The 18227-nt window shown below is 43.0% G+C and overlaps 2 protein-coding genes across 3 annotated transcripts in view; one reads left to right on the forward strand and one right to left on the reverse strand.

The window, feature by feature from the left end:
- Nucleotides 1-12730, forward strand: part of LOC140709333 (NBPF family member NBPF11-like) — a 41619-nt gene extending 28889 nt beyond the window's left edge. Inside the window, exons 12-14 of one of the 2 annotated variants that reach the window (XM_073008076.1) lie at nt 104-318; nt 1364-1436; nt 11803-12730. In XM_073008076.1, the coding sequence (XP_072864177.1) occupies nt 104-318; nt 1364-1436; nt 11803-12046 (532 nt within the window). In that variant the 3' untranslated portion in view covers nt 12047-12730. Of the gene's footprint in view, nt 1-103; nt 319-1363; nt 1437-2063; nt 4604-11802 lie in introns of those variants that run through there. The other variant, XM_073008077.1, reaches the window with a different exon arrangement.
- LOC140709426 (NBPF family member NBPF3-like) lies at nt 3314-11626 on the reverse strand. The gene is made up of 7 exons (XM_073008180.1): nt 11539-11626; nt 10207-10258; nt 6573-6736; nt 5702-5753; nt 4896-5068; nt 4143-4191; nt 3314-3524 (listed from the first exon to the last, which is right to left on the reverse strand). Exons 1-7 carry the CDS (start codon nt 11624-11626, stop codon nt 3314-3316), a joined length of 789 nt encoding a protein of 262 aa, XP_072864281.1.
- Nucleotides 12731-18227: the final 5497 nt, after the last annotated feature.

An 18227-nucleotide genomic window follows, 5' to 3' on the forward strand; every position in this document is an offset into this window, starting at 1 on the left:
GGAGGTCTCCTTGAGAACATTGTCTGAGAAATCTCTGTCGCAATATTCGATCTGATCACTCACTCCTTTCCACTGTTCAATTTTCTCTACTATCTCACCTTAGGCAATATAAAGTCCTGTTTCAGTCTCAGGAACGAGAGCTGAGCCAGTTAAGGGAGAAGTTGCGGGAAGGGAGAGATGCCTCCCGTGCATTGAATCAGCATCTCCAGGCCCTCCTCACTCCGCATGAGCCGGCCAACTCCCAGGGGTGGGACCTCCGAGAACAGCTGGCCGACGGCTGTAGGCTGGCACAGCACCTCGTCCGAAAGCTCACCCCAGGTAAGGTTTCCATAGGATCTGATGACCGAAAACCCCAGGCTTATGAGAGACTCCCGACCTCCATACTTTCACAATGCCAGTTGTATCGGTGGTGTTTTTTTCCACTAAACATATGTGGCCCTTCCAGGACTTCCTGGGTGAGATCAGAGATGGGAAACCCATGGAGTTGGAGGTCACAGTATTGCAAATGTCCCTCGTTCCTTGGTGGAGATGGTCTTTGGAGCCAGAGACAACATTTCTCTAGTTGTAGAGGAGAGGAAGGAGGCTGTGACAGGAGGGTTTTTGTTAGAGTGAAAAGAGCTGTGGACTTAGAATGAAGGTTCCCAGGCTGTCTCTTTGGCAATGTTCTTAGTAACTGTCGGTGAGTGAGTGATTTATCTTTCTTGAGTTTCTCTCTCTCCATCAGAAAAGGCAGGCATATTGTCTCTTGCAAGGCTCTGAAGCATCTAAATGTGGGAACAGTTACGACTGCTTATGAAAATGAGATAAAGCCCCTCGCCATGTGGTGTTGGAGAAGGCACTTGATGTGGAGGCATTTGGTGGTAGGAAGTGCTTCAGACTGGAGCACTCCCCATGGAGAGCATGTCCCTGAATAACACAGCAGAAGCCACATGGAAGGCCTGTGAAGTCTCCTGATACATAGACGACTGTGGGGCCAGTTTGTCCTCTCCTAAGAGAAAGAATTAGGTTTGAAATGTGAACTGTGACAGGATACCAAGCCTGTGCCTGGGAATCAGATTTGTGGTGGGATGATGTAGACAGCTGCCAAAGTCCCGAGAGAGGCTGCACAAGTCCCCAGTGATATGGGGAACAAAGGGTCTTTTCAATATTTGGCCACATCTTGATGGTGGCCCTCCAGATCAGAAATGCATTGCCTGATGGATCAGAAAACCATGCCAGGGCATTTTGTTAAAGATAAAACATGAGGGCTTTCAATTGAACGGTGACCCATGCCTAGATGTCCATGTCTGTGTGCACATTGGGCTGACTGTGCTTGCAGAGTGTGAATTGGGAAATATCTGAATGAACACTTCTGTATTTACAGAAAACGGTGAAGATGAGGATGAAGATGTGAACGTTGAGGAAACTGAGAAAGTACAGGAATCACGTGCCCCCAGGTAACACTGAATAATCAGGAGCAAGTAATGGGTTTTAACATAGGAAAAAGACCTAGGAGACACACCCTGTCTGGCATCTAGGATGGGCCAAAAACCTGCATTCCTTTGGCCACAGTATGTGAAATTCAACCCAGCTTAGATACACGGTGTGGCAGCTGTTGTGTTTCTCTGTGTGTGGTGAGTGTCATATCTGTACCGAACAGGGATAGCTGAGTCTTCATCTTTCTCAGCTCCTATCTCTCCAGTCGTTGAGAGATAGGAACGTCTCATTGATTCATCCTCTCATGATGAATGGGAGAATGCTGTATCCATTATCCCAGGTAGCCTCTATTTTCCTAGTGTCTCATTCCTCTTTCTGTGCTGAGGAAGTATAACCCCGAAGACAGACTCTATACACACAAATTGGTGTGAAATGAACACCGGTTGGTCTCTTCCTCTCTGTCTCCCATGGCAGCCATGCTCTGTTGCAGAGAGAAGAGGATTGCCTGTTCCCTCTTAAAGGGAACCTCCTGTTTGCTTTCTGTGACCACAGTCTTAATGCCTTCTGTCAAAACCAGCTAGGGCTCCCTGGAGTCCGATCCCTCTGTGTTTAATCTTCTGACATCTCTCTCCCACCTGGCTCATCAGGGAGGTGCAGAAGGCTGAAGAGAAGGAAGAACCTGAGGACTCACTGGAGGAATATTCCATCGCTTGTTCAAATAGCCACGGTCCTTGTGAGTCCAAGCAGCCTCACAGCAACACCAAAATCACATTTGAGGAAGACCAAGTCTTCAACTAGCGCGCGAACTGAGTGAACTGGCCAGATGACACACTGATAAGGGAGTAAAAGGACACTCTGAGCTAGTGCCCGGATGACACACAGCAAACAGTGATTATGAAGAGTGAGCTCAATAGTTTTCCATAAAATGTGATTAAAATTCAATGCAGTCACCATGAGAGTACAGCTTTTGGGGTATGGTCAACCTATGGTACGTTAGTCAATGATAAGGGGAGGAAAAATAGAAACCTAAACCTCTACTGCAATGAAAACCAACAGCAATGTCAGTAGGAGTAATTCAGCTTTCATTGAAAACATGAAACCAAACACACTGCTTTCCCCTGGATCTGTCGTCTCCAGGTATTAAGAAAGAATTAAGCGTCCACAATTGCTGAAAGTTACCTGGGGCATGGTGGGTTTTCATCTTCTTCCCCTTCTTGGTACTTTTCAATTTCTGCAATAAATTCAGACACATGAAGCTGATTCTCCTACACACATAACAATCCACTCTCTAATCCTTACACAGGGACTTCAGGCTCCTCAGCATAAGAATAAGACACTGTGGGAGATATATTTCAGAAGGGCTGAAGGCTGGTCATGATAGAGATTCCTTGGTTTTTGTCCCAGAAACTAAGGGTAAAATGTCCCTTTTCTGGTAGATCGTTATCCCAATATCATTTGTCCCAAGTTTGTGCAAATGGTTATGCCATATTTTTCCAATCAATTTGAAGCAAATGCCCTCAAGTGATTTCTAGGAGAAAAACTGCAATATTCAGCCCTGTCTCATCAAATACTCAGATTGTTTATGGCTGTGAGGAATTTAGACACTGAAATTAGAGTGAGAAAGGAAATCTGGAAACCCTTGAGTCAAAATCATAGTTCTCTGAATTTGTCACATCTGCCCAGGTCCAGTATCTTGAGAGTAGAATCAGAGTGCCACAGGTATGGCCTGAGACTAGGAAGACAGCCGTGCTCACTGACCCATCCCATGTCTGGGCTTCCAGGTGGAACTAGAGATTCATTGAACCTACATGTGCCTATAGGTCCTCACTGCAGCAGTGACATCTCTCAGCTCAGTAATGGCCACTTGGAACAGGAATATGATCTCTATACGGAAGACTCAGTGGATCCTTATCAGCTTCAGAGAAAGGTACTCTCCATCCACGCCAAGAGAAAAGCCAACGTGTTGTTCCTCCAATGAGTAAAAGGAGCTTCCCTGGGAATGGCATGAATCGGGAAACTCAAGATAACTGTAAGGAGTCGAATAATAGCTATCCAGTGAGTCCTGCAAGACTTCAGGCTCTACTACTTCCAGCAGCTCTCTGCTGAACCTGGAAAAGTAGAAAAAGTAAAGAATAAGTCAGGAGAAATCAGACACAACAGAGCCCCAACTAGATTTCATGGGTAGCACAAGGAAGTGGTCAAGAAAGAAAAATGATAGATCCATGAATGAGGTAACAAATTATTGCCTTCATGTTGGGACAGAACAGGGCCAAATGGAAAAGGATGAAAGAGAAAGACAGAGAACAGAGGCAGAGACAGAGACAGAGAGAGACAGAGAGTGCTTGGTGAGTTGTCCAGGTGACACACTGATGAGGGAGTAACAGGACACTCTGAGTTAGTGGCCTCAGGACACACAGCATACAGTGATCATGAAAAGCCTGTGATCAACAATTTTCCATCAAATGTGCTCAAGTTTTCATGTAGTCACCATGAGAATAGAGCTTTTGAAGTATGGTCCACCTACAGTAGGTTAGTAAATGATAAGGGGAGGAAGAATTGGGAACCTAAATATGTAATGCAATGAAAACCAACAGCAATGTTAGTAGGAATAATTCAGGCTTGGTTGAAAAGATGTAATCAATAATGTCGGTCCGCTCTGTTTTCCCCAAACCAGGAGTCTCCAGGTGTCAACACAGAATTAGCTGTTGTCAATTGCTCAGAGTTACCTGGGGCATGGTGGGCCTTGGTCTTCTTCCTCTTCTTCCTTTGTAATTCCTGTAATAAAATCAGACAGGGACAGGCAAAATAAGCCAATTCACCTACACCCATAACAGTCCACTGTCTAATCCCCACACAGGGACCACAGGCTCCTCAGCATGAGAACAGGATAATGTGAGACATAAACTGCAGGAGGCCTCAAAGCCGGTCATGATAGAGATTCTTTGATTTACATCTCAGAACCAAGGGTCAAATGTCCCTATTCTGGTAGACAGTTATCCCAAAATCATTTATCCCAAGTTTGTGCAAACAGTTATGCCTTATTGTTCCCATCAATTCAAAGAAAATGCCCCAGATGATTTCTAGAAGGAAAACTGCTGTATTCAGCCCTGTCTCATCAAATTCCCAACTCGTTCATGGTCGCAAGACACTGAAATTAGAATAAAGGAGGAAATCTACAAACATTGAATCCGAATCATAGTTCTGTGAATTTTTTACATCCGCCTCGGTCCCATGTGCTGAGAGTGGGTTCAGGTTGCCACAGGCCTGACTGGAGACTAGGAATACATCCATGCTCACTGACCCATTTCATATCTGGGCTTCCAACTGAAACTACAGTTGTATTACAACCTATATGCGTCCATAGGTCCTGCCAGCAGCAATGACATCTCTCGGGTCAGGAAGGGCCACTTGGAACAGGAATATCACGCCTATTGGGAAGACCAGGTGGAGCCTTATCACCTTCATAGTAAGGAACTCACTGTCCATGTCAAGAGCCAAGCCAGAGTGCTCTTCTTCCAACGAGTAGAAGGCATTTCTGTAGGGCTGGCATAAGTCAGGCAGTTCAAGATACCCGCAAGGAGTTGAATAAAATCTACCCAGTGAGTCCTGCAAGGCTTCAGGCTCTTTCTCATCCAGCAGTTCCCTGTTGAGCCTGGAAAAGTAGGAAAAGTAAAGAATAAGTCAGGGGGAATCAGAAACCACACAGCCCCAGCTAGATTTCATAGGTAACATAAGGAAGTGTTCGAAAAGAAAAAGGACAGCTCTATTAATGAGGTAACAGATTATTGCCTTAATGTTGGCACAATCAGGGCCAGGTAGAAAAGGATGAAAGAGAAAGAAACACACACACACACACACACACACACACACAGAGACAGAGATAGACAGAGAGAGCAAGAACTCAGTGAATCGGCCAGGTGACACACTGATGAGGCAGTCAAAGAACACTTTGTATTTGTGCCCTCAGGATGAACAGCGAACAGTGATCATGAAAACAGTGGGCTCAATAATTTTGCATAAAATGTGCTCAAGTTTCCCTGCAGTCACCATGAGAATACAGCTTTTGAGGTATGGTCAACCTTCAGTAGCTTAGTAAATGATAAGGGTATGAAAAAATGGAAACCTAAATATTTACTGTAATGAAAACCAAAAGCAATATTAGTAGGCGTAATTCAGACTTGTCTGATAAGGCAAAATCACTCTTTTCAGCATGTACTGTTTTCCCTGCACTTGGCGTCTCTAGGTGTCAACAGCACATTAACCGTCCACAATTTCTCAGACTCACCAGGGACCTGTGGCCTCTTGGTCCTCCTTTTTCACTTCATCACACCAATGTCCTGCAAATAAATACAGATGGGGCCTCTTACATGAAGCAGTTCTTCCTTGCACACAGAAACATTCCTCTGTCCAATCCTAACACAGGGACATCAGTCTTCTCAGTGTGAGAACAGAAGACTTTGAGAGAAACATAACCAGAGGCATGAGGTCAAGTCTTGAGAGAACTGACTTGGTTCCTTTCATGAGCCTTGGGCAAAATTCCCCTCTTTTGGAATGTTATCTTCCCAATGTGATCTGTCCCAGATTTGTGTACACAAATGAGCAATGACTTTCCCAATAGATTTTAGGCAAATACTTCTAACACCTCGTAGGAGAGATACCGCAATATTCAGGTTTCTCACATCAAATACCCAGGATTTGATAGTTTATGAGATTGTGGACACTGAGATTTCATGTAGGGGTGTATTATTCCAGCTCTTGTTACAACGAGACTTGGTTCTACACAGAAGCATCAGCTATTATGGCTTTTGTGGGTGAAAAGTCAGTCATTTAACTAGAAAACATACCAGCAAGATGATGGACAGATGAGCTAAAACAAGCCAACTGAGAAGACACAGAAAATGGGGATAAATTCAGTGAAACCTGGGTTACATCTCTGATTCAGAGGAGGACAAGGGTGACACTGGCCTCGGGCAGGTAAAGAACCACACAGACATGCTTTGGGAACAAAACTCATGAGGAACTTTGTAGCTGGCAAGACACATTTAATTCACATGAACTGATCTGACAGACAACACCTGGGACAGAAAGCCCCAAGATTACGGGGTCCACTTGGGACATGAACTGGAGCTTTATCACCTTCATAATGGAGTACTCACTGCCTATGTCAAGAGCCAAGTTGACTTGTTGTTCCTCTAATGAGTGAAAGGTGCTCCTGTAAGACTGGTATGAGGCAGACATGTCAGGAGGAATTGAGAGAGTCGAATAACCTTCATCCCAGGATTCCTGGGGAGCTTCCTCCTCTTCAGACTCCTGCAAATTCCTGATGACACAGGCAGGACAGGGATGACAGAAGATTTAACCGACAGAGATTAGACAGCAAAACCTCCCAGATGATCTGATGGGAGGCAGAATGGAGTGGTCACAGAAACCAAAGCCAGTTTTCCTTCAACAGAAATAAAAGTATCCTTCTAAATGCAGGGCACAGGGTGACTGCCCTGAGGAATGACCAAAAATGGGCAGCACGTGCTCAGTACACTTGCCACAGATGACCCAACGCAGGGCACCCCGACTCTCCCTGTAAACTACCCTCATGACTTGCAGCACGGACACTAACACAGGATTTCAACTACTTTGCATAAATTGCGTTGAATTTTCCATGTAGCATTCAAGTGAACAGAGCTCTTGCGGCAGTGCAGACACAGATCTTGTGTGCTAAGGGCCCCATTTTCCCAATATTTTGATATATTTTTTCAGTTTCTTTTCTTGCACAAATACTGGAAAACATACTAACAAAAAATAAGTAGAAAGCATATGTACATTCTCTCCCTGGATTTAAACACAGGGGACAGAACAGGCGACACCAAGAAATCCCTGTTTGAGGGTCTGGAGTGGACCTCCAGCAAACTCCATCAGACCTGCAGCTGAGGGACCTCACTGTTAACAAGAAAACTAACAAACAGAAAGAATAGCATCCACTTCAACAAAAAGGACATCCACTTCAAAACCCCATCTATAGGTCACCAGCATCAAAGACCAAAGGGAGATAAAACCACAAAGAGGTGGAGAAACCGGAGCAGAAAAGCTGAAAATTTTAAAAACCACAGCACCCCTTCTCCTCCCAAGGATCAGAGATCCTCGCCAGCAACGGAACAAAAAAGGGCAGAGAATGACTTTGACGAGATGACTGAAGTAGGCTTCAGAAAGTTGGTAATAACAAAATTCTCCGAGTTGAAGGAGGATGTGCGAAAACATCGCAAGGAAGCTACAAACCTTGAAAAAAGATTAGATGAATGGCTAACTACAATAAACAGTGTAGAGAAGACCTTAAATGACCTGATGGAGCTGAAAACCATGGCATGAGAACTACATGACACATGCACAAGCTTCAGTAGCTGATTCGATCAAGTGGAAGGAAGGGTATCAGTGATTGAAGATAAAATTAACGAAATGAAGTGAGAAGAAAAGTTTAGAGAAAAAAGAGTAAAAAAAAACAAAGCTGTCAAGAATTATGGGACTATGTGAAAAGAACAAATCTACATTTGATTGGTGTACCTGAAAGTGATGGGGAGAATGGAACCAAGCTGGAAAACACTTCAGGATATTACCCGGGAGAACTTCCCCAACCTAGCAAGGCAGGCCAACATTCAAATTCAGGAAATACAGAGAACACCATAAAGGTACTCCTCGAGAAGAGTAACCCCAAGACACATAATTGTCAGATTTACCAAGGTGGAAATGAAGGAAAAAATGGTAAGGGCAGCCAGAGAGAAAGGTCGGGTTACCCACAAAGGGGAGCCCATCAGATTAACAGCACATCTGTCTGCACAAACTCTACAAGCCAGAAGAGAGTGGGGGCCAATACTTAACATTCTTAAAGAAAAGAATTTTCAACCCAGAATCTCATATCCACCCAACCTAAGCTTCATAAGTGAAAGAGAAATCAAATCCTTCACACACAATCAAATGCTGAGAGATTTCGTCACCACCAGGCCTACCTTACAAGAGCTCCTGAAGGAAGCACTAAACACGGAAAGGAAGAACCAATACCAGCCACTGCAAAAACATATCAAATTGTAAAGACTATCGATGCTAGGAAGAAACTGCATCAACTAACAGGCAAAATAACCAGCTAACATCTTCATGACAGGATCAAATTCACACATGACAGTATTCACCTTCAATGTCAATGGGCTAAATGCCCCAAAAAGACACAGACTGGAAAATTGGATAAAGAGTCAAGACCCATCAGTGTGCTGTGTTCAGGAGATGCATCTCACGTGCAGACACACATAGGCTCAAAATGAAGGGATGGAGGAACACCTACCAAGCAAATGGAAAGCAAAAAAAGCAGGGGTTACAATCCTAGTCTCTGACAAAACAGACTTTAAACCATCAAAGATCCAAAGAGACAAAGAAGGCCATTATATAATGGTAAAGGGATCGATTCGACAAGAAGAGCTAACTGTCTTAAAGATATATGCACCCAATACAGGAGCACCTAGATTCATAAAGCAACTCCTGAGAGACCTAAAAAGACACTTAGACTCCCAGACAACAATAATGGGACACTTTAACACCCCACTGTCAATATTACACAGATCAATGAGACAGAATGCTAACAAGGATATCCAGAACGCAAACTCACCTCTGCACCAAGCAGAACTAATAGACATCTACAGAACTCTCCACCCAAAATCAACAGAATATACATTCTTCTCAGCATTGCATCACACTTATTCCAAAATTGACCACATAGTTGGAAGTCAAGCGCTCCTCAGCAAATGTAAAACAACAGAAATCACAACAAACTGTCTCTCAGAACACAGTGCAATCAAATTAGAGCTCAGGATTAAGAAACCCACTCAAAACTGAACAACTGCATGGAAGCTGAACAACCTGCTCCTGAATGACTACTGGGTAAATAATGAAATGAAGGCAGAAATAAAGATGTTCTTTGAAACCATTGAGAACAACGACACAACATACCAGAATCTCTGGGACACATTTAAAGCAGTATGGAGAGGGAAATTTCTAGCACTAAATGCCCACAAGAGAAAGGAAAGATCTAAAATCAACACCCTAAAATCACAATTAAAACAACTAGAGAAGCAAGAGCAAACAAATTCAAAAGCTAGCACAAAGCAAGAAATAACTAAGATCAGAGCAGAACTGAAGGAGACAGAGACACAAAAAATCCTTCAAAAAAATCAATGGGCCAGGCGTGGAGGCTCAAGCCTGTAATCTCAGCACTTTGGGAGACTGAGACGGGCGGATCATGAGGTCAGGGGATTGAGACCATCCTGGCTAACACGGTGAAACCTGGTCTCTACTAAAAAATATAAAGAACTAGCTGGGAGAGGTGGCAGGCGCCTGTAGTTCCAGCTACTCGGGAGGCTGAGGCAGGAGAATGGTGTGAACCCAGGAGGCAGAGCTTGCAGTGAGCTGAGATCTGGCCACTGCACTCCAGCCTGGGTGACAGAGCGAGACTCCGTCTCAAAAAAAAAAAAAAAACCTCAATGAATCCGGGAGCTGGTTTTTTGAAAAGATGAACAAGATATCCCTCTTTGGCTAGTTCACCTGGCTCAACTGATTGCAAGTACTTATCTTGAGAGGACTATGAAATTAAAACCAATACAAGTGCCACAAATAATGCACAACATTGTTAATAAGGACAATTTGTAGCTGAGTGAATGAAAGAAATCGTTCTATTCATCGCTTCCTCGTTTTCCTTAAATCTACAATCTCCAGATGTCACTACTGAATTCACAGCTCACAATTCCACAGCATTACCTGGGAGACACTGGCCCTTTTTCTTCCTCTTCTTCATGATCACTTTCATTTTCTGTAAATACATTCAGAGAAGCAGGTCACATTAAGCAATTCACACTTCACATATGACCAAATCACTGTCCAGTCATAGCACAAGGACCCAACTATTCTCAGGGCAAGAACATGGATTCTGACATGAATATTCTAGGGTGGTCTAGATTCAGTCTGGTGAGAAGTAGATGACCCTGCTTTCCAGTCCCACAGGCCAAAATTTCCCTCTGTGGGTAGACTATAATGCCATATTCCCTGCCTCAGTCTATGCAAAGAAAATAAAATTTTCCCCCCAAAATCTCCAAAAATTAGTCAAACAATTTTCTAGGAGTGTTGCTGCAATACTGACTTATATCATCAGGTACCATGGACATTAAATGTTCAACTGATAGACGCATTCTAACAACTCTTGCTTTAAAAAGAATCTGTGATTCGGGAGGCCAAGGCAGGTGAATCATTTGAGGTCATGAGTTCAAGATGAACCTGGCCAATATGGGGAAACCCCATCTCTACTAAAAATACAAAAATTAGCCAGATGTGGTTGTGTGTACCTGTGGTACCAGCTACTCAAGATGCTGAGGCAGGAGAATCACTTCAATCTGGGAGGCGGAGGTTGCATCAAGCCAAGATGGTGCCACTGCACTCCACCCTGGGTGACAGAGCAAGACTCCATCGCCAAAAAAAACCCACCACCGCCACCAACAACAACAATCTATGATGCTACGAAGAAACACTGGATCAGCTATTGCATTGATGGGGTGGAGAACCAGGGTCCAGCCTTGCTTTATGGAACTGTATCAGCAAACTAAACAAGAAAAGTTTCCGTCCACATTTCAATGGGACTGTGCAGCTAACCAAGCTGACTTAAAATAGATCAAGATTAAAGCTGAGAGTAGTGAAGCCTGGGGAGCAATATATCCAAATACAAAGGCAAGGCTGCCAGTCTCCTTCAAAAGGCATAGAAACTCCATGGACATTGTTTGGGGACGCATGAGTTAATCACAAGTGACAAGAGATACTGAATTGAAGCTAGGAAGCCTCACAGTTACTTCCCATGCACCTCCTGAACTCAGGTGACTATGAGATTGTCACACGTGCCTGGGGTCCAGTAACTTCACACTGGGGACCGGGAGACAAAGGCATGACATGAGCTGAGAAGGACAGAAAACCTCCCTGATATCTGTGTTTAGAATCCCATCACAGATTTTTATGTAAACCAATTTGTGTGTATAGAGTCTGTCTTCGGGGTTATACTTCCTCAGCACAGAAAGAGGAATGAGACACAAGGAAAATAGAGGCTACCTGGGATAATGGATACAGCATTCTCCCATTCATCATGAGAGGATGAGTCAATGAGACGTGAGTCTCTCTCTCTGTCTTTCTCTTTCATTGTTTTCTACCTGGCCCTGTTCTATCCCAACATAAAGACAACAATGGTTTACCTCATTAAAAGGATCTATCCTTTTCCTTTTTTAACCACTTCCCTATGTTACCCTGAAATCTAGTTGGGGCTGTGTGGTGTCTGATTTCCCCTGGGTGCTTCTTTAGTTTCGTCTCCTTTTCCAGGCTCAACGGGGTGCTGATGGAAGCAGGAGAGCCTGAAGTCTTGCAGGACTCACTGAATGGATGTTATTGGACTCCTTCAAGTTACTTTCAACTACCTGACTCATTCCAGCACTACACAAGTGGCTTTTACTCACTTGAGGAACAGCACGTCAGCTTGGCCCTTGACATGGACAATGGGTTTGTTACTTTGACGGTGATAAGGTTCCACCTGGGCTTCCAGATGGGAGTCATATTCCCACACTAAGCAGCCCTTCCTAAGCTGAGAGATGTCATTGCCGCAGGCAGGACTTAGAGGCACATGTAGGTTTGAATGAAACTGTAGTTCCGTTTGGAATCCCAGACATAGGATAGGAAAGTGGGCAGAACTCTATTCCATTCTCAGACCATGCAGTGGCAACCTATGCTCAGTCTGAGGACACTGGACCCAAGTTAGGTGTGACACGTTCACATAACTCTGCAGCACATGCCGGGAGTGATCTGTGAGATATTCTAATTTGAACCAGGTATCTCTGGGTAGCTACAAAGTTCCTCAGGGATTTCATTTTGCGGGCATGTCTCTGAGCTTCTATGCCTGCTCAAGGTCAGTGTCATGTTTGTGTTTAACTCATCCAAAGGTGTTACCCTGGTTTCAATGAACCTCCCCCCATTCTTTGTATCTTCAGTGTTGGTTTGTTTTAGCGGATCCATCTGTAACACAGGAGGGATCCTTGGCTGAGGATTGTATTTCACAACCACTGACTGCTCTTGACAATTGTTAACCCACTAGGCTCCTTTGGTTAGAGAAGCCACAGTCCTTCAGCCTCCAATTGCTATCAATACTTAGGAAGACCGCAGCTAGATGGACAAACAGCGTGGAGAGCCCTTAGCCCTGCTCCTCTCAATTCCATCCTTTAAAGAACAGGAGCCAGGAGCCGCTGGCAGGGGACAGCATGTCACCCGGGACTCTGCCGGTGCAGAATATGAACAATGCCATGTTCTTGCAGAAAACGCTTAGCCTGAGTTTCATAGGAGGTAATCACCGGACAACTGCAGAATGTAGAACACTGAGCAGGACAACTGGCCTGTCTCCTTCACACAGTCCATGTCACCACGAATCTCACAACAAAAAGGAGAAGAGAGATTTTGGGTTCAAAGAAAGTAAAAAGGTACTGTAGCTACATTTCTTTATTTTGAACCCCAAATATTTCCTCATCTTTTTGTTGTTGTCATTGATTGTGGTGACATGGACTCGTTTGTAGAGGACAGGTCAGCTGTCTGGCTCAATGATCTACATTCTGAAGTTGTCTGAAAATGTCTTCATGATTCAATTCAGCCTAAACGTTTTGCCAGGAACACTGCAGAGTCAACCTCAGCCTGTCTATCTGCGGGCATAGAAGGTCTAGTTTGTCCATCACTATTATCATGATATCAGGTCTGGTTACTTGGTTAAGGAGGGGTCTAGGAGATCTGTTGCTTTTAGAGACACCTTACTTATAATGAATTATATGGGAAAGTGGTTTGTAAAGGTATGAACGTCATGTATTCCAATCATCATCCTCTAAACACATTATCATTTATTAATCATCCCTGCCTGTGTCTATTATTATATTCATATCTCTACACTGGAAATTTTCTGTCTCAATTTTTACTCTGCCTTTGTTTTGGCTAGTGTCTGCTGTTGAAAAAAAAAAAAATTCTCTGCCTGAGTTTTAATTTTTGTCCAAAGTTATTTTAATCTATACAATTAAAAACTTTTGCCTATCGCTCTGGACTGTTGGATTATTTTTTACATTCAGTGTTAGAATATTTTATTATGCTGATTGGTTTTGGTGGGTACTGATACAAATTAATAAAAAGATTTTCATTTCCCAGTTTATTTTCTAATCTCTTCCACATTGTAGACTATGTTTATCATATGTAGCAGAATATATTTACTACATTTCTTGATTCTAATTATTTTATTCTTTGTGAGTGTGTGTGTGTGTGTGTGTGTCTGTGTGTCTGTGTGTGCCTTTGACATTTAGGAAGGATTGCATAGCTCCTGTTTAATATTGCACTAAAAATGTTTTTGGTAGTTTTCCCCCCTTTGAACTAGACACACTTCTAATATTTGTTTTATATGTTTTAAATTATGAGTTTCAACGTCAAAGATTTCCATAAGACAGCAAATTACATATGCATTATCTTTTTTCTACCACCCTTACCTGCCACTTCTCTTTTTTTTTTCTTTGTATTTTTTAGTAGAGACAGGGTTTCACCGTGTTAGCCAGGATGGTCTCGATCTCCTGACCTTGTAATCCGCCCACCTCAGCCACCCAAAGTGCTGGGATTACAGGTGTGAGCCACCGCGCCCGGCCTGCCACTTCTCATAATAGTATTTGGACCTAAACATACACCAGTGACATTCTGTGATTGTCATCTTGGCCCCACCTTGGTTTTTGGTTAGATCCACAATTAAATATATTAATGCTCATGAGCTATTCAAAAGTGAATGTCACAGTCATCACTTGCTGAGTGGTTCTCATCCTTAACAGAGTCCTCCTGAGGGAATCAGGTCTCGCTGAGCTTAGCATGTTTAATAATCTTTTCTCACGGTCTTGATATATGGATCACATGACTGGATATAAGGTACTCACCCAAAATGATTTTTCTTGAGTTTTTAGGAGACATTGTCTTCCCTGGGGGACATACACAGTGTATGTTCTCATTGTGGGATTCAATTTTGTTCTACCAGGACTTCTAATGTCTGCCAGTTACTTCGTTCATGTGTTCTCTTCACCACGAGTCTCCAGAGGATGCTTCCTCTGTTCCTGCCTCCCCATCTCCCAGCAATTCTGCGTTTCCAAGATTGGCACCTCTGGTCCTCTGCACGGTGAAGCCCCTTCCTTTCAATTCCCCAGTAGCCAGTGCTCTAATCCACCAGGTCTCAGGCATGATCTGTTTCTCCACACGCTCTTTCTGAGGGTAGTTTTACCTGTGTTCTGTCATGAACAGGCCTGCCCTGCTGTTCTGGCCTCGATTTGCATAGTGTTTCCTGCTCCCTCTGCAGTTGTGTGGCTCTCAGACCCAGCTAAAGACAATCTCCTGAGGGCCACAGTGTTCCCTAGCCCAGGTGTTTAGGGCCAGGCTTATGGGTGGGAGTTTTGACTGTCTAAGCCCTAGGGCTTTGAAGTGTCCATTGAGAAATTCAGCGGTCATCATCCTAGGTGGACTTGCTCTCTCCTATCCTCCTACTTCTGCTATGCTTTTCTAGTATTATAGTTTATATTTAGTTGCATAATCCATTTTGAGTTAGTTTTTGAGTGAGTATTCAGGTTCAGGTGAATTTTTTTCCTTTGGGGATATGAATGTCCAGTTGTTTCTACAAAATTTGTTGACAAGGGAACGCCTTCTCCACTGAATCATATTTGGACGTTTGTCAATCCATTGGCTGGTTGAGACTGGTGAGAGGACTGTCCTGGTGTTTGGACAGAGACAGAGCATGAAGTCGGGTGATTCTTAAGTGAAACATTAAGGAAGGCCCATTTTTGTATGAGGCATAGGAAAGCCCCAAGCACAACTGGGGTACCCTCTACCAGCATGTTGTAGCACACTCATCTCTGCTCTCTCCACCTCTCCTGTTGCAAAAGCTTGGGTGTGCATAGACCCTGGGGTCGAGTGGTGTCTTTGGGCACTTTTGAGCATTGACACCAAAGCTCCAGCATCAAATCTTAGAATATCAAGCAGCCGGGTCAGGGGTTCACGACCAGCCTGACTAGCATGGTGAAACCCCGTCCCTACTAAATACAAAAAAATTAGCTGGGCATGGTGGCGTATGCCTGTAATCTGACCAATTGGGACGCTGAGACAGCAGAATTGCTTGTGTACCTGGGAGACAGAGGTTGCAGTGAGCTGAGATCACACCGTTGCACTCCAGCGTGGTCAATGAGAGTGAAATTCCATCTTCCAAAGAATAAATAAATAAAAATAAAAGAATATCAAGCAGCCAAAGAAGCAGGAAAACATGACACATAATGAAGAATCTAATAATCCAGTTGAAATTGACACACATGTTGGAAATAGAAGAAAAGGACATTAGAACAGTTAGTATAATTGTATTTTAATTAAATGGAGAGGTTGAAGATTTTTTAAATATCAAATTCTACAGATAAAAACTGATTTACAGTCTGAAATGGAAGAAGGCACTGGACTAAACATTGCAGAAGAGAAGATTATTGAACTGGAAGGAATACAAGTTGAAACTAATATAAATGAAACACACAGTAACAAATGACTTGAAAACTTAAAGGACCATCAGCATAAAAACTTTAAACACCCTAGTATAGGGCTAAATGGAATCCCCGAAGGGCGTGTAGTGGAGAAGAGAGACAAAGGTATTTAAAACATACTGGATGAAAGATTTAGAAGCTCCATGGAAACAATAAACTTCAAATATTACAGAAATATGATTATTCTAAGAACAAGAAACATGAAGAAAACTTCACCAAGGAACACCTTAATCAAATCCATCAAAACCAGTGATAAGGAGGAAATTCTAAAAGTAATAAAAGGGGAAAGAACATGTTACATACAGAGCACTAAATATAAGGATGGCATGAGATTTTTCATAGGAAACTTTACGAACAAGAGGTTTGCAATAAAGTACTTAAGAAAAACTGTCACCTACAATTCTACACCTGGCCAAATTATCTTTCAAAAATACACATGAGAAAAAGTATTTTTGAACAGAAAACAAAATGATCTCAATTTGCAGATGGTGTGTTCATATATATAGAAAATCCCAAATAATACATACAAATGCAAACACACACACACACACACACAGACAGACACACACACTACTAGAGTTAATAAGCGAATTCAGCAAACTTTCAGCAAGCAATCAGTTGTGTTAGCAATGAACAATCTGAGAAGAAAATTGACACAATGATTTCATTTATAATAGCACCTGTAAGAATAACATGCCTGGGAATAAATTTGTTCGAGAAGGTGCAGTACTTGTACACAGACAACTACAGAACATTGCTCGAGGAGATTAAGGAAGACCTAAATCAGTGGAAAGACATCTTATGTCCATGGGTTGGAAGTTGTAACATGGTGAAGATAAAAATACAACTCAAAGCAATCACAGATTCAATACAGTCCTATCAAAAAGTGGCCTTTTTTACAGGAATGGCTAAGAAGAACTCCATATTCCTAAAAAATAGCAAGTGTCCCCCCAAAACAAAAGCAATCTTGAAATGCAAGGAGGAACATTCTCTATTCCAAAGGTCTTTAACTGCTCTCAGCAATACTTGGTAGTCTTCAATATATAGGCTTTCACATCTTTTTTCTTCCTTTGTTTCTAGACACAATCTCACTCTTTCACCCAGGCTGGAGTACGGTGGCACGAACACAGCTCACTGCAGCATGGAATTCTCAGGCCTGTGACATCCTAGGGCCTCATCCACTGAGTACCTGGGACTACAGGCTCACACCACCACATCCGGATAATTTTTCTGGTTTTCGGTAGAAATGAGGTCTCACTATGTTGCCTAGGCTAGTTTCAAGCCTCTGAGCTCAAGCGACCGTCCTGCCACAGCCTTCCAAAGTGCTGGCATTTGAGGCTGAGCCTGGCTGGTTTTCACATCTTTGCTATGTAGTTTATATTTCTTGATGTTATTGTAAATGTTTATTAAAGGAATCTTTTAAAAATTTTGTATTAAAATTATATATTTAAGGAATTACATATATATATATTTAGGGAATACAACCTGAGGACTACATATACATATACATATACATATACATATACATATACATATACATATACATATACATAATGAGCTAATGCCTACTAGGTGAGGGCCTTGTGAGTAAACCCAAGGTCCCTGGTTCACGAAGACTTTGTCTAGAAGGATGGAGGGATCAGCAAGGTGGGCACACGGCAGGTTCTGTCTTTGGTGCGGGCACCTGCCCACTCGGGTTTCTGGCAATATTAACCAGGCTTCACAATGGGTGAGGTGAGCTAGGAATGGGAAAGTGGATGACCTCAGATCCAGAGACTGCAGTTGTCACCTGGGGACCTGGCATGTGTGTGGAGGAGTCTCCCATGGATTTGGCCCTGGGTCAATGCCCAAACATGCACAAGGACAGGACTCTCGGCCTCAATGTTTTAGGAGCCCCCGGTCTTCTAAAGAGGGTTTGTGGTGGGGAAGAATGTTCAACAAAACAGAACAGTTACGAGTACTCTAGCTTGGCAACAGAGAATACTTCCTTGTTCTACTAAATGGCAATATTTGACAATTATGGATGACACAATTGAGCAACAGCTTTCACTCTTTAACAAGCAGTGTCTCTGGAACCCTAGGTTAGTGCTATTGGATGTTGACTGAAAAGTCAGTGGTTTGAGCCCATCCAGTCACATTAATGTTTCTAGCTGACATGACTTTCCATCTGAAGAGTCT

Source organism: Chlorocebus sabaeus, chromosome 20, assembly GCF_047675955.1.
Source record: "Chlorocebus sabaeus isolate Y175 chromosome 20, mChlSab1.0.hap1, whole genome shotgun sequence".
NCBI classification, from domain to species: Eukaryota; Metazoa; Chordata; class Mammalia; order Primates; family Cercopithecidae; genus Chlorocebus; species Chlorocebus sabaeus.